The 21718-nt window shown below is 33.7% G+C and overlaps 3 protein-coding genes across 3 annotated transcripts in view; 2 read left to right on the top strand and 1 right to left on the bottom strand.

The window, feature by feature from the left end:
* Positions 1-3246: 3246 nt before the first annotated feature.
* LOC134719033 (zinc finger protein 236-like) lies at positions 3247-21280 on the bottom strand. Its single transcript, XM_063581961.1, has 2 exons — positions 21193-21280; positions 3247-8817 (listed from the first exon to the last, which is right to left on the bottom strand). The coding sequence occupies exon 2, from the start codon at positions 8646-8648 to the stop codon at positions 3936-3938; it is 4713 nt and encodes a 1570-aa protein (XP_063438031.1). The 5' UTR covers positions 8649-8817; positions 21193-21280; the 3' UTR covers positions 3247-3935.
* LOC134718176 (uncharacterized) lies at positions 13329-14990 on the top strand. Its single transcript, XM_063580667.1, has 2 exons — positions 13329-14023; positions 14779-14990. The coding sequence occupies exons 1-2, from the start codon at positions 13558-13560 to the stop codon at positions 14988-14990; spliced, it is 678 nt and encodes a 225-aa protein (XP_063436737.1). The 5' UTR covers positions 13329-13557.
* The window catches only part of LOC134718175 (uncharacterized), a 43536-nt gene continuing 37205 nt past the window's right edge, over positions 15388-21718 (top strand). Inside the window, exons 1-4 of the mRNA XM_063580665.1 lie at positions 15388-17365; positions 17832-18058; positions 18333-18510; positions 19299-19311. Of these exons, the coding sequence (XP_063436735.1) occupies positions 15598-17365; positions 17832-18058; positions 18333-18510; positions 19299-19311 (2186 nt within the window). The 5' untranslated portion in view covers positions 15388-15597. The remainder of the gene's footprint in view (positions 17366-17831; positions 18059-18332; positions 18511-19298; positions 19312-21718) is intronic.

Below are 21718 nucleotides of genomic sequence, written 5' to 3'. Positions count from 1 at the left end.
GTGGTGTAATGTTCATTATAATTATTTACAAAGAGTTTATGAGATTTTATGAGAAGAAATGTACAAAATGTATTAAAACACTAGATAAGGGTCGTCAGAAAAATAATTTCCTAAAAGCAGAAACGATATAAATGTGTTAGCTAATGATTAAAAAAATATATTTATAGAAAGCACTAATACATTAAATACAATAAAATATCACAAAATTGTTGACTTTTTTTATTTTTTGCGTAATCAGAAACAATCTTGCAATTTGAAGATTGTTATCATCTGTTTATAAAGATGGGCTTTAATAACTTTCGCTAATTTTTTGAACTGTGAAAATAGTCTTATTTGCAATTGGAGGCGATCCACTTATATGCTGATACCCGGAATTGATATTAACACTTGGAGAGAACATTTTAATGGGTGTTTAAATTCACAGCCCCCTTTTTAACTAGATAATTGTTGCCTCTGTTTAAGAAAATTAAGATAGCTAGATATGAATTGATTTATTGGTAATAATAATATAAAAAACCAACAAATAACATTTCAACAACAATATGTAAATATTTAAAAAATTAGAAAAAATATTAGGATCAAATCTGATTTTGAAAATGTTTTAGAAAGGTGTATGCTTTGTGTACCTGTGTAAAATGTTAACAATTCCAAATGAAAAAAAATCAAAAAAAAAATTCTGAGTGTCCTACTTTTTTGAAAATTTTGAATTTTTCTTTTAAATCAAAGGGAGGTAATTCATTACAATGTTCTTATATTCAAAATACTAAATTATTAAATTTTCAGATGCTTGTTGAATAAGTGGTAATTTGTGACATTGAACTAGAAATTGTAATTTTTTAACAATTTGCCATACAGAATAACTAACAGACATAGATAAAATAAAACAGATTAACAAAAATAAACATTTCTTTTATGATAGCTACAGTCAGCTTCACATTGTCAGTTCACAAATATTCTATTTTACAAAATTAACAAAATTGGCATTTAAATACAAGGCCATTTAAAAAAGTAAAGACAAACTGTATTTTCCTTCAAGATTTTAACATAAGATTTTTTTTATCAAACACTTCTATGTTACCTCATATCAAGGTTTAATACTGTATCATTGAAAAAATAAATCTTGTGTTTAAAATTGCCAACCAAAGTTATTAATCTGAATTGAGGACCATCAGAACTAATTTTATGCTTAACCATGTTTATAATCCAGTGTTTATTATTGGCATATGTGGTACATAACACTACAGGGAGATAACTCTGAAATTATTAAGCTTCTCAATGAACAAAATTAGTGTTTATCAAACTGCTATATATCAATTGAATTTTTTCTGATAGTGTGTGGTTAAAGTTTTTTGAAATTTAAAATTTTTGTAAACAGGTTAACTAAATATTTTATCAAAATTTGATAAAAAATTAATCAAGCTAAACTTATATTATTCAAGGTGTTTTGGAAACACCTCAATTTGACACATGAACTATGTTTAATTGGACCATACTAATGTCCTTTATCATACAGTTTAAGTTATTATCATTGTTCTATAGAAACAGATCTTGATGATTTTATCAGATAATAAATTTCAACGGTATTTTAATATTCAGTGTAACAGACAACAAAATGATGAAATATAATGAAAGCAATCGTACTCTGCATAAATAACAATATTAAGCAAAAAAAAAACTTGTCGGTCAAATATATTTACAGCTTTAGTCAATCATACTAAATTGATTATGAACCCTTAAAACTAAAATAAAATAGTTACTTATATTGAAAATATTCTACGGATTCATGATTAGAATAAAATATATTATACAAGTTTTATTATTATTAATAATAAATATGATTGATAAATGACAAAAATATTTTTTATTATTGGTTTTGTTTTTATCATGATGAAAGATTGAGTATGTTATTTATACACTACTTGTATGAGTTTACTTTATGAAATACTTTAAAGACGTGATAAATTCATCGTGATTTTGAAATTTATAACAAAAATACATTACAAGGTCATTCTACTACATGTATATTTCATCAAAAATAAATGCAAAATGTTTTCACGATAATACATGAAATTCATTAGTGATAAACGCTGTACAAATTATACAATTCACGACAATAACAACAACAATCTAAGAACTTTTCTATACAAAATTACAAATTCATCAAAATACACTAATTCTAAGTATTGCCAATTTATAACTGCATGCACAGATGCAGTTCTGTAAGGAAAAACTATTCATAAATTGAAACACAATCGGTTTCAAATAATTTGATGTCATAGAGTGCAAGTTTCAGGTCGTTTTTTGAATAGATATTATATTTTATATTAAATACTCTTGGTTATTGGGACATGTTTCCATGACTACTGTGGTTAGTAAACTAATGTTTAAATAAGAAAAAGACATTTGAATTATAATTATGCTTTTTAAAAACCAGCTCATCTTTTTCAACCTATATTCAGCAGAAAAATAAAAACTGCATGTATGGCACTTTCTGAAACAGCCCTATTCAAAACTTGGTAGACATAATTTGCAAAGTTCAAGAAAAATGTAACAATAAAATAATATGAGCCATTTCCTATTTCCTATCCTTGTATTCAATGTATGTAAGGTTTGGGGGAAGTCTTAACACAACTTTTGTAATATTCATTATGCAAGAAAAAACTGTAAGTTTAACAAAAATAACCTGTTCATTTATGGCAAATCAAAACCAAAATGCTATTATAGCATTTTTCATGTTTTGTCTAAAAACTTATTTTAAGAAAAGCAAGACATTTATATACTGTGGATTTATCATTATTCGTTGGATACCAATAATCGTGGAATTCATGAGTACACATGAACATTGAAGTTAAATGTTCAACAAATGACATATTTTATATAGGCTTGTACACAGACTTTTGCATAACCACGAAATTAAATTTCACAAACATGCAAGTTTTTCTTAATCCACAAAAATTGGTACCCACGAAAATTAAGGAATCCACAGCATTGCAAATATTCATAAACTTCATAATTAACATAAACTTGTGTTTAAACAAACCTACAAATGTATCATTTCAAAATAATGTACACAGTTATAACAGTCATGGCAGATAGTGGCTAAAATACATGAAATATGTCGATCACCAAAGGCTTGTTAACATGTATCTCACTTATAACAGGTAATATTTATTCAAATTGTTTTGAAAGTGTTAAAACATAAAACAGTGATATGTTTTTTTTTGTAATCAAAATTAAAAGTTCATATTGAATTCAAGTTGATCAAAATTTATAAAAAAGATACTAGGGACTTTTTTTCAAATTGTTAATTTCAACTACTAGTACTAAATAGTTTTTGTATAAATGTAGTTTCTGCTTAAAAATGTATTAGGTCCCACAAGGGGTCAACTCTTTCTGTATTAATGGTAACATTTTTGGGAACCATTATATAAGATAAAAACTTAATTAAAGCACTGACCATTCTGAGGCAGCATGGGGATTTAAAAAACAATAAATTCTTTGGTTCTAAATTTTGAAAAAGAAAGAAAAAGTTAAAGAAGGTATAAGATTTTTAAGTGTTAATCATTATTGAAAATTATGATGAAAAAAATAACATTGTGTTTCAAAACATATTCTTGATGATATTAAAAACAATAATTTGCTTATGAAAATTTTTGAAAAATTGTTTAATTTTGTCACAATTATAAAACCCATTTGTCTCCCCTCCCTCCCCCTTGAAAATAAAATTAGATAAATGGTTGATGCATAACTTTACTTCCATCATTGCTCATATTATACCTTTTGAAAATATTCATATTGAAAAATATTAGAGTGATGCACTAACTTTAAACATTAACAAATTTTCATATGTACCACATTGTTTGTACTGTCATGACAATAGACAGAGCCGTCTTAACTATATAATACAAAAAAAAAACTATACAATTTTTCATGTTTTAAGCTTGTGACACTTCTGTCATTTCAACATCATTAGATATGACTGTTTCCTGTCCTGATTTATCTGGTTCCCTGTCCAGCTCCATTGACTGATGAGATTCTCCAACTGTGGACTTGGAACCAGTATTTGAATTGTCTATAGTGTCTGCATTATTGTGCAAATGTTCATTCCTTGAACGACTATTCTTCAGTTGCTTGGACACATGTTCTTCATGCTCTGCGGACACATGTTCATCTCTAGTTGAATTCTGAACAGCATGTTCAACATTGGCTGAATTTTGCATCTGTTCTTGCAAAGCTCGTTCAGCATTCGCTGAAGCTTGTAACTGTTCTTGGACTGCACGTTCTGCTTGCAGTTGTTCCTGAACTTGACGTTCTGCATTAGCAGTAGCTTGAATCTGCTCCTGCATTGCTCTTTCAGCGTTAGCAACTGCTTGTAAATGCTCCTGCATCTGACGTTCCATGGTAGCAGCTGCTTGCATTTGTTCTTGCAACTGCTGTAATGCAATGGCGCTATCGACACTTATTGATCTAGATGCTAAAGCTGCTGCAACATTTGTATCAAGCCCCGGTGATTTTGCAGGTTGTGCAACTCCAACAGAACTATCAACACTTAATGACCTCATCTGAACTAATCCGGCTGAAGACACATGCTGCATGTCGACTCCAGGAGGCATGATTTGTGACAATGCAAGAGGATTATCCAATCCCTGCGCTTGTGCCATCTGAGCTCGTGCCAGCATCATTTGATATTGAATATTATTTAGAAATTGTTCATGACTGGCTGTTTGTCTCAATTCTGCTGATGCTTGTGGCTCTTCCACATGTTTCTTAAGGTGATTTTGTAGTGTGCCAGACTGTGAAAAGACTTTACGACAAATATGACATTTAAAAGGTCGCTCACCTGTATGGACACGCTGGTGAGATTCTAGGTGTTGTTTTTCGGTAAATCTTTTGCCGCACTCATTACATTTATGGGGTTTTATACCCATATGAATCATCAAATGTCTTTTAAGTGAGAAAGGCACGGTAAAATTCTTGCCACATATTTCACATGTTCTATTGTTTCCTCCTGTGTGCATGATCCCAAGATGTTTAATTAAAGCTTCATGATCCATAAACAAAATGTTACATATTGTACAACGGCATTCTATTATCTCCTCTTTGCCACCTGAAGATTCAGATTCACTTTCATCTAATGAAGTATTAAGTCCATTTCTGGGAGGAGCCACCACTGGCTCACTTTTGATTGACGATTGACTGGTTGAAGCAGGGGGCATAACAATATCAGTTTCATTTTCAGATTCTTGATGTTCGTGATCATGATCGCTTCCATGTCCATCTTCATGGTCTTTGATTTCTTGTAAAATGTCGTCTTTCATAGAATCAGAGTGTACAATGACGTAATCTCTACCTTTCAGTCCCTTTTCAACTTTATGAACGAAGAGGAGATGACGTTGAACAGCGCTATAACGTTGAAAATGTTTCCCGCAACACTGGCAGATGTATGGCTTTTCTCCAGTGTGCACACGTTTATGTGTAATAAGATGTGTTTTAATACTAAATGTTTTACCACATTCATCACAGCTGAAGGGTTTATGACCATAATGGTTCTGAATATGATTACGCAGTGTATACAGTGTGCTTAGAGTCTTTCCACAAACATGACAAGTAAACGGAGATTCTCCTGCTTTAGCCATCTGTAAAAACATGTTCCCTTCTCCCTGAGAGGAAGCTGATGTCGGTTCTTGATTCTCCCCCTCCTCATCCTCATCATCTCCATTTTCATGATTTTGCTGTGCCTGTGCTTGTGCAGCATGTGCCTGTGTTTGTGCAGCATGTGCCTGTGCTTGTGCAGAGTGTGCCTGTATTTGTTGAGAATGTGCCTGTGCTATTGCAACAGCCTGAGCCTGGGCTTGAGCTTGTGCTTCAGCCTGTGCAACTGCTTCATTCTGTGCTTGTTGTACTTGTGCTTTGGTTTGCTGCTGCCCATGTGTATGTCGAAGCAATTGTTCTTGTAGTTTCTGTTCAAATTCAGCATCTGCAGATCTTGCTGTTTCAAGTCTGATTGGTGAAGACACGCTTGTTGTTGGATTAGGAATGACAATTGGTTGACCAGAATCCACAGTCTTACTTAAATCTATAGTTTGTGTAGAAGTAGGAGGAGCTCCCTCAGAATTGATTGACAGAGATCTTTCCCGTTCTCTACTATGAAACGTTAGATCAAGGGCATCTCTATTCTCATCGGGATTGGCTACAGCTGGAGGTACAAAAACATTGTGTAGATTAGGATCCCAGTAAGCTTTTTGTTCTGAAGTTGGACCATATTCCATACTCTTTGTTCTAGGTCGAAGCATTTCTATACTTTGTGCAGCAAGATTTTGGTTAAATCTGAGTAAATCTGCTTCATTAAAGCTCAATCTTCTCCTTAATTCCATAATATTTGCCTCCGTCAAACTTAACTTAGCATCAGGGGATGATTCCATTTCAGCCGAAGTATTCAAACTTTCATTCATTTCTCCCTCCTCAGTTGAAGATCTTTTGCCGCCATCTGCTCTTTGGTGAACTCTTTGGTGAATTTGCAAGCTGCTCCTCTGGGCAAATTTTTTTGGACAGAATTTACACCGATAAGGCTTATCTCCAGTATGTGTTCTCATATGACAGGTAAGGTGTTGCTTCTCAATGAAACTCTTTCCGCATACGGAGCAAACATGAGGTCGTTCACCTGTGTGTATCATTTTATGGCGACGGAGAACGAAAGGTGTTGAAAAACTCTTCTGACAAACATCACAAGTGTGTTTATTATGAGTTTTAATGTGCGCTCTCATCTCTTCGTAGGATGGGACAGAAACCTGACAGACGGAACATTTAATATCTCCCATTTCAACAGAACCATCATCTTCCCCGGCATCACTTTTCTTGTGTGCTAATTTTTGAAGAAGGTTTTTGGTTAAACTCGTAAATGATTCCAATATTTGGTTATTTGACATTGATTTGGAATCTTTTTGATTTTCTGCTATTGTGTTTGGAGGTAGTCCTTGGTGAAACTGTTGAACTGCTAATGCATTGGCTTGGGCCTGTGCTTGCATTGCAGCATTCCATTCTTCTACAAGTTGCTTTTCCTTCTTAGCTTGTTCTTCTAGGGCTGCAACATCATTAGTATGTGGCGGTGCTCCTTCCTGACCAGGATAGATATAATTTGGATTAGCTAAAACTGCCTGTGATGTTAATAAATTCAATGAATACTCTGGGTGCGTTACATCTAAGCTTGGAGGAACTCGTGGAGGAATTTGAGGTATATTCAATGGACTATGTATATGTGTCTCTGTTTTTTCAGGTGCAGGTTCTGGTTGTTTGGTTGTGGTTTCAGAGCTAGGCGATTCTGTGTTGTTTTCTCCGTGATACATATACTGATACTGTGATTGCTGGTGTTGATGATGTTGCTGGTCGATTGATTCTCTTTCTGTGATAGTACTCAAATCGATTTCTTTCTCATTCTTTTCATGCTCTTTTTTGATAGCCCATGGCAGCGTTTCTAACGAGTTCACAGATATATGTTCTGGTCTTGGTTGCGGTACTGGTATTGCTGATTTTTGTTCATCGGATGCTTCACTGGTTTTCGGCCATGCACCTTCTTTGGTACCACCACCTTGTCCATAAATCTGCATTGGATTTTGTGGTCGTTGGAAGAGCAACTGATTATAACGTTCCAGCAGTTCAGGTGTAATTCCTTCCTGTGCCAGTAACTGTTGCGGAAGAATACTTTCCAATGAGGTGTTTGGAGATAACATAACATTTGGTGGATACGATAACTGTTGCTGTTGCATTGATGGAAAGCCTGACTTTTGAGAATCTTCAACAATAACTGGTGAATCAGCAGTTTCGGTGCTCTTTGTAGAGTGATTTGACTTAGCATCACTCTGATCGCCACCTCTTGGTGATGTTCCGGGTTTCTCATACTCGCCATTTGCTTCATGTTTCTTCTTGTGACGATAAAGTGTTCCATATTGAGTAAATGGTTTGCCACATACGTGACATTTGTACGGCTTTTCTCCAGTGTGTATACGGATATGAACAAGCAGATTATTGCGGGAATTGAGAACTTTTTGACAAACTGGACAAGCAAAACTATTACTATCTATATGTGTCTGTATATGGTTATTCAACAAATTGTAACTCGGAAAAGTTATTTTGCAAATACAGCAAATTATTGTTTCGTCTTCTGATTCTACGACTTTTGGTGACAATTCATCATTTTTATTCATTTCTTCCTGACTGAGATCAATTAATGAAACATTCTCTGGCTCATTTTGAGGTTCAACTGTATTTTCAGCAGATTGTACTGTGACCTCTTGCACATACTCTGGTTGCCTGTACTGGCCATCATCCTGAACTGTCTGCTCCTCAGCCATTGTGTAAACTGGTAACTTGTCATTATGAACTAGCTCGGTTTGGTCCTCTTTTGAAGAAGGAGTTAAATTAAATGAATTATACAACGAAAACTGGTCCTCTGTGGAAAGAATCTGACTTTGTTTTAAATGGTTAAATTGTGCCTTCAGCACTGTGTTTTCACGTATCAATATCTCTAAGTAGTTTTTTAATGACACACCGAATTGATAAAGCTCCTTTTTAGTATGAGTTTCAATGTGATCGTTCAACAATTGTAAGTCTTGGAAAAAGTTGCTACAAATTTGACACTGCAGCGATTCCATTTTGGGTTTTTGCGAAATCTTTCAATTATACTCCAATGAAATTTAAATGTTCTAATCCATTTTGTTTTACACTATTGATCAGCTACATGATTCTATATGGTTGGTTTACATTGTTGGATTTTGATATGGATCCACCATTAGAGAAAATCTTTAAATTTCCTGAAGAATCCTGAAAAATAAAATAAAAACATGAGATTTTGCAACATGATAGACGACATTATAAATCAATAGTCAGGAATGCAAATATTTGAAATTTTGTATACTTGAAGATGTACTTTTTCTAAAGTAACAGAGTCATAATAAAATTCCTTTTCTATTTTTATGAATCTTCCCATATACTTCTCTATAATTTTGTTTTCACTTTTATTAATAACAATCCCAGAAATTCTCAAGTAATAACATGTCTAAGGGATTTTTCTAATTTTAATTTGAGTTCACAACTTTTGTATTTGAAACTAATTACTGAACACAGATTTCAGAATCTTCAGGTACATGTACATGTATATATTTAGCAGTTACAAAAATATAAGAATTGTTCTGTTGATGCTTCATTGTACATCAGTGTTCCAGCTTGAATCTCACATGACATAATTTTATCAAAAGAAAAGACAACTACATGTGTTTAAGGGCATACAAAACAGTTAAGGGGAGATAATGAAAATGGAAAAGACGTTACTAGGTTGTAAAACTTGTGTCTAATCCATTTGTCATTTTGAATAATAAAATATGTTTAAACTGAATGAAATTGATGAACATAACATGTCATTTTTCTTGATGTCTTTCTGTGAAACTGTGACTGATTTGGAAAATATGCATTTTTCGACTCATTTCCTCATCAGCTTTAAAACAAGTGCAACATGTGCAATGACCCTTATTTTTTGAAAAAAGACAATTGCCTTGATTATGTTTGAAGATTATATGTACATGTACCAAATTGTATGAGCAAATCACTGATGGAATTTTTATAAATAAGATAAAAAATACCACAAAATATGCTGAAATTTATATGCAAAGTTGATAAAATGAGTTATTTCCCTTTAAGAAGTATTGCATAAACTTAAGGCTTATACATGTACATGTAAGGTATTCCAAATGTTTTTTTTATAAAAATCCTTTTATAAATCTTTTGAACATGTTGAAACAAAAATGTAAGATATGTCCAATGAATAGTAATATTGTATGCCCTTAAGGATTCTAAACTAGAGGCTCTAAAGAGCCTGTGTCGCTCACCTTGGTCTATGAGAATATTAAACAAAGGAAGCAGATTGAAAATTGACTACAAAGGTCAATAACTCCTACAGGAGTCAATTGACCATTTCGTTCATGTTGACTTATTTGTAGATCTTACTTTGCTGAACATTATTGCTGTTTACAGTTTACCTATATCTATAATAATATTCAATATAATAACCAAAAACAGCAAAATTTCCTTAAAATTACCAATTCAGGGGCTGCAACCCAAAAAACAGGTTGTCCAATTCATCTGAAAATTTCAGGGCAGATAGATCTTGACCTGATTAACAATTTTACTTCATGTCAGATTTTCTCTAAATTATTTGGTTTTTGAGTTATAAACCAAAAACTGCATTTTACCCCTATGTTCTATTTTTAGCCGTGGCGGCCATCTTGGTTTGATGGCCAGGTCACGCCACACATTTTTTAAACAAGAAACCCCAAAGATGATTGTGGCCAAGTTTGGATCAATTTGGCACAGCAGTTTCAGAGAAGAAGATTTTAGTAAAAAATATATAAAATTTACGAAAAAATGGTTAAAAATTGACTTTAAATGGCAATAACTCCTAAAGAGGTCAACTGACCATTTTGGTCATGTTGACTTATTTGTAAATCTGACCTTGCTGAACATTATTGCTGTTTACAGTTTACCTATATCTATAATAATATTCAATATAATAACCAAAAACAGCAAAATTTCCTTCAAATTACCAATTCAGGGGCCGCAACCCCAAAACAGGTTGTCCAATTCATCTGAAAATTTCAGGGCAGATAGATCTTCACCTGATTAACAATTTTACCCAATGTCAGATTTGCTCTAAATGCTTTGGTTTTTGAGTTATAAGCCAAAAACTGCATTTTACCCCTTTGTTCTATTTATAGCCATGGCGGTCATCTTGGTTAGTTGGCGGGGTCACCGGACACAATTTTTAAACTAGATACCCCAATGATGATTGTGGCCAAGTTTCAAATAATTTGGCCCAGCAGTTTCAGAGGAGAAGATTTTTCTAAAAGATTACTAAGATTTACAAAAAATGGTTAAAAATTGACTATAAAGGGCAATAACTCCTAAAGTGGTCAACTGATCATTTTGGTCATGTTGACTTACTTGTAGATCTTACTTTGCTGAACATTATTGCCTTTTACAGTTTATCTCTATCTGAAATAATATTCAAGATAATAACCAAAAACAACAAAATTTCCTTAAAATTACCAATTCAGGGGCAGCAACCTAACAACAGAATGTCAGATTCATCTGAAAATTTCAGGGCAGATAGATCTTCACCTGATTAACAATATTACCCCATGTCAGATTTGCCCTAAATGCTTTGGTTTTTGAGTTATAAGCCAAAAACTGCATTTTACCCCTATGTTCTATTTATAGCCATGGCGGCCATCTTGGTTAGTTGGCGGGGTCACCGGACACAATTTTTAAACTAGATACCCCAATGATGATTGTGGCCAAGTTTGGTTAAATTTGGCCCAGTAGTTTCAGAGGAGAAGATTTTTGTAAAAGTTAACGACGGACGACGACGCCGGACGCCGGACGCAAAGTGATGAGAAAAGCTCACTTGGCCCTTCGGGCCAGGTGAGCTAAAAAGCAATGAAGTCTATGCAGTCACGGGTTATGTTCTTCTCATATATGTTATGATGGTATGATACTAAACCCCAAATGGGAAGGATTGTGCCTGATATTCATATAATGAGATCATAATCTTTCAATCAGTATAATTGAAGTCCGGAGCTGGCATGTCAGTAAACTGCTAGTAGTCTGTTGTTATTTATGTATTATTGTCATTTTGTTTATTTTCTTTGGTTACATCTTCTGACATCCGACTCTTGACTTCTCTTGAATTGAATTTTAAATGTGCATATTGTTATGCGTTTACTTTTCTACATTGGCTTGAGGTATAGGGAAGGGTTGAGATCTCATTTTTGTGCCTGTTCCAAGTCAGGAGCCTCTGGCCTTTGTTAGTCTTGTATTATTTTAATTTTAGTTTCTTGTGTACAATTTGGAAATTAGTATGGCATGTATGGCGTTCATTATCACTGAACTAATATAGATATGTTTAGGGGCCAGCTGAAGGACGCCTCTGGGTGTGGGAATATCTCGCTACATTGAAGACCTGTTGGTGACCTTCTGCTGTTGTTTTTTCTATGGTCGGGTTGTTGTCTCTTTGACACATTTCCCATTTCCATTCTCAATTTTATTCTAATAATGGAAGGGGATGATTGCATTTAAACCAATTTTTACAAAATCCATATGTTCATTTGTGCCACTACTGACTAGGTTATATTTTAATTTGCGCCAAAAAATAAAACCTACATTGCGCCATTTTCATGATTTTATAGGTAATATATAAATGTAACAGAGCATATCATATTAATTGCAACATATGAAATAAGATTTACTAGGAAATTTAGTAAATTTATACTTATTTCTTTTATAAAACTGAGTCACTTAGGGTTTACATGTTGTCAATTCCGAGTCAAACGTTTTCTCAATAGGACTGTTTTATATTTTTCATGTCAGGTTGATTAAAACCAACTATACAGGATGACAGTGTTTTCTCAATTTTGCAGACTCATTGCCTTTAAATGCTTTCATCTACTTCATTGGAACTTTGTTTGATAGTTGTTGCATAGGCAATTTAACCAAATAGCTTTCTTTATATATCTATAGAGAAAATAAGTCGTGTCATGTTTTTGACCACATGTATACAGTGTAAGTTATCTACATGATGTGTACACCAGTACTTCAGAGTTGCAGCTTAGAAATCTTGTGTCGGCACAAACTTTCAGGTTTACTCCCGCTGCAGGTTTGGGGTTTTCACAATCTAGTTAACATGTTATTATGAAAAGTCTCTTATTAGGAACGTATCAGTGTATAGTGGTTTCATTATGGTTAAGATGACTGATTTTGGAGGAATGTGTTTTTTTTATTGCAATCAAAAACTGCATTTTGTAGGGTTTCTTTAAAGTCTCTCAAAATATTTTATACATCATGACCATTTTATACTTGTATTATTGTGACAAATAAAATGTTTTATTTTGATGCAAATGAAATATGGTGTGGAGCAAATGAAATATTATTTTGACACAAATGAAATTCTAATTGATGAAAAAGCAAAGCACTGCCACTGTTTAAATATACCTCAAAGATATTGAATTTGGCAAGTTAAGCATGATAAGTGGAAAGTACAAAATGTATGAAATCAAAATTTGGTTGGTGGATCCATTTACAAAAAATGATTTATACCCACAACATAAAACAACATTTTTTTTTACAATAAACTAAAAGAGACAATATAAAAATGAAGATATGGTATGATTGCCAATGAGACAACTATCCACAAAAGACCAAAATGACACAAACATTAACAATTATAGGTCATCGTACGGCCTTGAAATTTTACTAGTCTGGGGCATCGGACTAGTGGCTAAGGCCAAAATAAAAATATGGTTTGTTTCCCCTCGCCCGACCGACTCAGAGAAATCCCGCCGACTCAAAAGTTTTTATTCCGTTTTTTTGCAACATTTTTTTTTATTTCCGGAAATTTTTCGGGGTTGTTTCCGGTGCCGATGCTCATTTATGGTGACCGGAAGTTTCTAATTTTTCATCGGATTCTATTAAAAGTCAAGAAACGATACGAATATTTAGGTGGTCTGCTATGAAATGTCGTCTACACGAGGGGACAAAAGAGTTAAGGGTGGCGGAACGTTTACCTTGTGTTCTTCAGTAATTGTAAAATGTGGTAATGAAATAAAAAACTTGTGCAAAAATCACCTGTACGAGTATGAGGATCAAGAAACATGGAACGACGTGCTGCATGACGTTTTGGAAGGAGAAAACTTCCTGTTTCACAAAACTGACACTATTACTCCATGTGTTTCCGATAAATTAACGGGAACGGCAACTTTTAAGCCAGATATGGAAGAACCCATCAGAATCGTAAAGGAATTTGACAGAACATTGAAATATGTAACCTTTACTATAAACAGAGACGAAGATGTTGGTTTGTCCAACCCAGACAGTAGGAAAACCACTTCTACAACACAGTCGGCCTTCACTGTCATGATGAATTCCTGTAATTCTAAAAAGGATCCCAAACATAAGGATACAAAAGCAGCAAATTTCACAGGTAGGTAAATTGAAACATCATCATTTCTCAAAGAGGGGATTGGTTTCTTTAGGATAAGGGAAACCTTCTCCCATCTCCTCTTTTTTGTTGCATCTGACAGTCCTGGGTTAAGGGTTGGGGGTAAAAAGCTTTAAAATGGGGGGAACCCCTGCTCAAATTTTTTTTGGTTACAGCAAATTTGTTCAAAAAAACTAGTATACCATACAGATAAAACCATATATCCAGTTTTTGTTTTTTTTGCATCTTTGACAGTGAATGATAACCTGGCAGTGGTAAGAGGAAGGGCTTGTTACTGAATAGCTGCGGAACCGTAGCTCTTTAGGTCCTTGTGGTATTTTTTTATTTTTTGCAGACTCCGCTAAAAAATAAAAAAAATAACATAAGGACTTTAAGAGCTATGGTTCCGCAGCTAGTTACTGAAGGGTTATGGGTTCGACTCTGGTCACCGTCAATATTGTGTTGTTTAATACCTTGAGCAAGATATTTTACTTTGCCTGTTCCAGTCTACTTGGCTGTATAAAATGAGTATGTGGTTAATGGTAGTGATGAACATGATGTTGAATCCTGTATGCTTCTGATAAAGGAGTTACTAAAAATAGACTACATAGCTGACTATGGATCGGCTTTGCTCATTGTTGCAACCGTACAGTGACCTATAGTTAACAATCTCTGTGTCATTTGGTCTTATGTGAAAAGTTCTCTCATTAGCAATCATACTGGCACATCTTTTTTTTTTTTAAATATTTGTTTTTCAGCTAAACACAAACTGTTCAATGGGATAGTGGACATGTTTCTGGCATCTGAAGATAAGTTTCCAGTTGTTATGACAGACAATGTCATTAGTGATCAGGTGATAATGCCGTTGACCAATGCTGTGTGGTATATTAGTGGAAATATGGGGACAATTCAGGAACGATCCAAACATTTGCCTAATGTTCATGGAATTCCTGCAAGGTACTTAATATAAAATTTACAGTAAAAACACCCAGGTTCATACTTATTTCTGAATACATTGATGAATATTGAATTGTAAGAATGTGTAATTGAAGGTTCACAGGTCAAAATCTAGTGAAACTTAGTTGAGGTACCGTGCCGACAAATTTTGTTTTTGTGTTTATTGGAACATGTCTGGCATTGAACTAATTGAAGGGTGTATCCTTTGTCTAAACCTGGTAGAAGGGCACTCTGTGTCTATAAGTTCTAGTTGTATGCACTAGTCTACCAACAAATATTTAGGAATTTAATAAGAATCATAAGTGCATATTAAATACAGATTGTTGTTTCAATTTTGAAGTTAACCATTTTGAAGATGTGCATTTTATATGCATTTCAATTTATTTTGCAGGTTTCTTGCTTATGATGACATAAATGACTATAAGAAGAAAAAACATAAAAAACCTACTTTGAGTGCCAAAGAACTAAAATTGCATGGCCAAATTGTTTTCAAAATTTTTGCAAAACCTTTCACTAACAATTGGAATATTAAAGATGAATTGCGTTTATTTGCACTCTGCTTAGACTCATATGCAGAGTACTTAGAAACAGCCAATCAAAAGCAACAAAGCCGTCAGTTAATGATGCATCCTGTTCGTCAGGTAGATGTTGATGTGTCAGTACAACATGTTGAGAAAACTAATGCAGTGTCCAACACATATGCTAAATTGGATTTAGCCCTTTCGGAAATGTCATTTTTTGAACCCTTATATTTTGATGAAACAACTCTTGCTTCTGAGAATATGAATAGTTCACAGAGATACAAATTTTTGAACAACCTTGCTTTATCTGTAGATGTGCACATTCTCCACTATGATCCAGGTGCAGGCTTAGGTGCATTGACTTTTTTTTGGAAGGTCCAGGATAACATTTCTAGCAAGGATATGTATATGATAGATAATCAAGTCATTCACAGTCTGCGCCCAAAGTTACCCCAGTATCACACCAGAAAAATGCGCATGGAATTTTATTCCATCTATGAGCGGATTTCAGGTATTAATATACCACCGCATGTTCTAAGGTCTATCTATAGCACGTTGACTGGAGATGCTAGTGCGGATCAAAATCCAGGGATTGACCAACGAATGCGTATAGCAGTGTTGGCTTCTGATCCAGATCTTATTATAGATTTGCGCCATCTAAATAAAGGACGTCCAGCTGACACCTTTGAAGTTTTTTTTGATACCTTAGATCATGAACTTGAAGAACTGAAGGCAGCTGACGAGCGAAGACATGGAGTTGAACACATTTCAAGATTTCTGTCTGTTAGGGATCTGATCAGTCAAGTAAAAGCTAAACTACCAGAAAATGTGCCAATTCCAAGTGAATCTACAGTTCTTCTGGCTTTTGTACCCAAGAATGCCCATGCAAATGTTTCAAAGTTGTATAAAGGCCGTGTACCTATGAAAATGAAAGTGCAAACACGACAACTCAGAGCAAGCCATCAAGATGAGCATTATTGTGCCAGCTTATTTAAGATGTTGAGAGAATATGCAGTAAAGTTTAGAGAACAAACTTCTTTTGTATGCATGGATGACAAATCAAAAATTGATTTTGGGGAACCAGGGGTCCATATATCATCTGGTGTTCGTGGCAGGAAATCTATTGTGCCAGTTGAATCTGCATTATCGTGTCTAGATCATGACGTCTCCAGTAAAGGCTCCCTTACACCATCAGTTGTATTGCTTGTTGACATACCAGAGGATGTATCAGAGACATTTTATAGAGGACAAGTAGCACTCACAATGAAGGACAGTATTTTTCAACCAAGTACTCCCTTTAGACATGCTATAGAATTAAAAAATGTTCTTGATGTCAGTGAGAAAAAACCTGTTCTTTTTCTTTACACAGATGGTGGGCCAGATCACCGTACTACTTACAACAGTGTAAAAATGTCTTTAATTGTTTTGTTCAAACAATTAGAGTTGGAGTTCTTAGTTGCCTGCAGAACAGCACCAGGACATTCCTGGGCAAATCCGGCTGAACGGATCATGTCTTTGCTGAACATATGTTTTCAGAATACAGCTTTGTCTAGAGAGGAATCAACATCTGAAATTGAGCAAATTATTAAATCATGCAATGGCATGAGTGAGATTCGCCGGAAATCTGAAAAAGTTGACGGTCTGAAGGACAAGTGGATCGAATCCCTAAAACCCATGATGAATATGTTGGAAGATCGTGCCAAGCGGGTTCAACTGAAAGGAAAACCTTTCAACGTCTTTCAAGCTGCCGATGATATCGATGTCGAACAGACAGAGGCAAGAGTAACTCTGATTGACCCCACTATAAGTGTTGGAAAATACCAGCAGACACATATGACTAAGGCTAGAGGCTTTAAGGAATATATTGGTAAATATAAAGCTCTAAATTTAATATTGAAAATAATTTCTTTAGTTACTGTTAGATATAAATTATTGAAGATATTAAGGTTTATTAAATAATTTTGTCATGCATGATAGGTGCCAGGCTGGAAGTCTTGTCAGATGTGTAAACTAAAACACATGTAAAGGTTCAAAATATTAAAGCAATACTTAGTATGTAGTATGAAACTCATTTTTATCAAGTTAGTGTCGGGTACCTAAAAATGTTAGAATGTAAATGTGGTCAATAGCTCTTGATTTCCTTTTGTATTTCATTTAGTGTCAGAGTTTGTGATGTCTTTGTGCCATTGACCCATATCTGTTCTTTTTAATATAGTATAAACAAAAGGATTGTACAGTCTTTTATAAAGATATATATTTGCTTAATACAGGTTGTTGATCAAACTTGTTCTACTCTGAGTGTAAATGTATTTATGATGGTATTTTGTTTTCAGAAAAGCACTGTCAAGAACGCCATTATGTCTTCCAAATTCGAAGATGTTCCGATGCAGAATGCTGCCTGCCACCTTCCAGAGAATGGCAGTGGTTACCAGATCCTATTTTGGATTATACAGGAAAACACTATAAACCATTTGAAGCAGTATTGGGTACAGTCACTACAGAAAAAGATAGACCCTCATCCATGAATCAGACGATAGCAGCAGTTGCTCAGGAACAACAAGTTAGTAAATTTATAAAATAAGTTGTTTGTTGTTCAATGTAAATCAGGAACAGGAATGTGAGGATTTTTCTCATCCTGGAATCTTCACCTTTATCTTTGTCAGACATGTGTGTGATTTGTAATATCTTGCTTAATATCTCTTCTCTGACAGATGTAGAGGTTTAATACTAAGTTATAACTCTGACTGTGTCTGACATGTAAAATGACAAATTTCTACCACTTGATGAATATATCTCTTTAATATAAATGGAATGAAATATTTACTCTTTTGCAGGGTTGTGAAAACAGGATACTTATTGCCCAGAATGTTAGATCAACAGTAACATGCACTGAATGTGACAAACCCAGATGTGTCTATTCCAAGTTAAAGTTGACTCCCAGAGATGTAAGAGCATTAAAGCACACCATTGAAAAATATGACTACAATTGTGGAGCAATTTTAGCACCTGAAGGTATAAATATTTGTTATTCATGTTCATTAATCCGACAGCAAAATAATTTTGAAAATTGGGACACTTGAACCAAAATTATTTGATCAGTTCTAAAACACCATCAACACGGACCCAAACAGCAAACCATCCACAGATCTGCTCAGGACGAGCGAGCCATAAATGCCACTTTTAAATAGCCATCCACTTTAATGAATGTGGTAAATAATTGAATTACTATCCAGACTGAAGACACACATGAGAGAATACATTCTGATGATAAAAAGAAAAATTTAATGAATATATAAAATATTTTAATCAAATTCAACATTGCCTGGCAGGACCATACACCTTTTTAAAGAACTTTAATATCTGACAGAGGTCAACTGTTTATAAAGGCCATGGTACATGTATATTTGTTTTATTTATTTATATAATGAATGTATCCTTGTACAATTTGAGCATATGCCTAGATCAGATCCTTGTTTGACATTAAATTATGATGAAACTTTGCCTAAAGGAATGACACCTAAATAATATGGAGTTGTTCATGTAGGAAAATAATTGCTCTCATATCATTGAAGGGAAATAATTCGACTTTAGACATTTCAGTTATTCAAGTCAAAGATTTGCATCTGACATTTAAGCATTGGTTCAATACTGGTACTACAGTTGTAAATATATTTTTCAAAGAAATTTTAATTAGAAAACAGAATACGTATGTCATGTATGATAAAGATTTCAAATCATTCAAATGAACACTTTAATGGTATATAGGATTATTTTAAATTTTGAAATTTGATTTTTTGCAGGTGATGTTCTACAGTAAGACTTCAATTGTCATGCTCTAGCCACATTGAATTTGCCTTTTATGCCTCCAATATTGGTAGGGTGGATCTATGTGCTCATTGTGCTTCACCTGAAACGAACAAGGATCAAGAACTGCTAAAAAAATTTAAAGTCGTATTACCTGTTTGTGGAGAGTGTATCCAAAGAAAGAAAGATATCCCCAAAAGAAATCCCAAAAAGTGAAATGTTGACATTCATATTTGTATTTTCAAAAGTACTTAATGAAGAGACTCTGACACCCAGAACCTCAACAGTTTTTCTGTTGTTTTATTGATTCATTGTTTGAAGTTCTGTCCGACATTTGTTTTATTTCTATTAATTTGTTTTCAATCTAGTCATTTGTTTAATTCAAAATTCATTAAAGCATTAAAATCTGTCTGATGTATTGATAAATAAGTGCCAAGGCTAAAGAATCTACCCCCTCATTACTCAGGACTTAAACATCACTTTGTATCTATTGAGACTATATGCATATTAGTTTAGTTTGTTATCTTTTAGCTCAAATAAAGTTCATTCTAATAATTTTATTAATATTGGTGATTTCCTCAATGTCAGAAGCAAAATCTGAGTCCTGAGCTGTCAGAGGGTAAATTGTTTGATGGAACATTCTTCAGGTTGAACAACTACAGTACATGCATATATATATATTTAAAACAGTTTGCTACTTAGTAGTCACTGTCAAAGAGGGAAAAAAATCACAGTCTGACATGAACAATTCTGAGATACAAATCCAAATAAAATCAAATAAAATTAATGTCAAGTTGACACCTGACACAGAGAGCTACGAACATTTAGACAATTTAACACGTACATTTAAGTTGCTACAGATGGCTATATATCGATTTGTTTTGCTCTGTTGGATATTAAAAAAATATCAAGATATAAAAAAAAAAAAAAAAACCCTACCTACCTACCCACCTACAAAAAGGTGGGTAGGGGTTTGGGGAAACATACATTCTTTTAATTGTGGCCTAACCGTGCAGACTGTTATATTAAATAACATTAACACTTGTATGCAAAATGAAATTACCAAAAAGTTCCTGCAAAATTTAGCATCAGAATTTTAAAATTATAATTACATAGTGTTTGTTGATTGGTGTCAAAAGGTTACTCTGAGACAGATCAAGCGTCACCTTGAGCCAATTCAGCTAAGGCTATGGTCATTTTTTTACCGCTGGGTCATTTAATTTTTTTGTAAAAAATTTTTTTTTTTTTTTTTTTGCAGAGACATCTTTTAAAAGTGTTGAAAATATGCAAACAACATAATAGTTCCGCTATGGAAACAAAGCATATAGATGTAAAATAATGCATGGTTATAAAAAAAAAGCCTGCCTGCTGGGTCTTTAAAATTTTCCCATGTGAGGGAAGACATACAATTAATTTCCCATGGCCTAAATACCCAAAATCTTGCAAAGTGAAAATGCATCTGACACTACAACATTTCAAGTAAAATACAATAATCAAAAACTGTTCAATACTACAATAGAATTCTTTTTTTGTTCCACAGTAATTCTGTTTCTGTGGGGTTGTTTATTTGATGTGTGGTGCCAAACCTGACAAATATCATATAAATGCATTTTATCAACATGCAAATTAGTAAACAGGAAGTTTATAAAAGTGTATTTTGACCTCATATGGTTATCAAAGTGTATTGAATATCATCAATTTTGCATGTAAGTTTGTTTAAATGCAAACGCAATGCATTTAATTTGTTTTTAGCTTGATTTTTACAAAAAGTTAGTGTATGGGACAACCCATTTGTGTTATCCCGCCCATATGCATCTTTGATTGGTCAAAACATCGTTGGCAATGTTACCAGACACTCATATATATGATAAGTTTATCAAAAGCACATACCAAATTATGTTATTTTGTGTATTTTTGGACGCATTTTGCTTTTGAAAGTGATGTCGACGCTTTTCTATCAGCCTCTGACAAAGGGAAGCAACAAAGGAAGTAAACAGTTTGATCTAAAATTAAAACGATGACGGGTTAATTTTCCGGAATTTTACAACTACGCTAGTGTACGTAATAACATGTATATGTGTATTTTGTGTAATTTTTTTAATCAGCAAAGGTGATACAATACACGTGCTTCGAAAAATAACAAAACAAGCAATGGGATATTTTCAAATAAGACTAATCATGATTGTCTATTGGTTGGCTATCTTAGAATTATTTTTAAAAATCAATCCAGATGTAAAAAATATTTTTCATATATTAAAATGATTTTCGGTCACGATTGGAAGCCAAAATAAATGTACGGTAAATCATCAAACTTCATGATAAAGAAACAGTCAAAACACGAAGAAACAAAAAATAAGAGGTGTATAAACACACATCATCTAATTTATTAAGTCAAATAGCTAATTGTCGAGGATAC

This window comes from Mytilus trossulus, chromosome 5, assembly GCF_036588685.1.
Source record: "Mytilus trossulus isolate FHL-02 chromosome 5, PNRI_Mtr1.1.1.hap1, whole genome shotgun sequence".
NCBI classification, from domain to species: Eukaryota; Metazoa; Mollusca; class Bivalvia; order Mytilida; family Mytilidae; genus Mytilus; species Mytilus trossulus.
The sequence above is the reverse complement of the archived record's forward strand: the minus strand, read 5'-3'. Positions and strand labels throughout refer to the sequence as shown.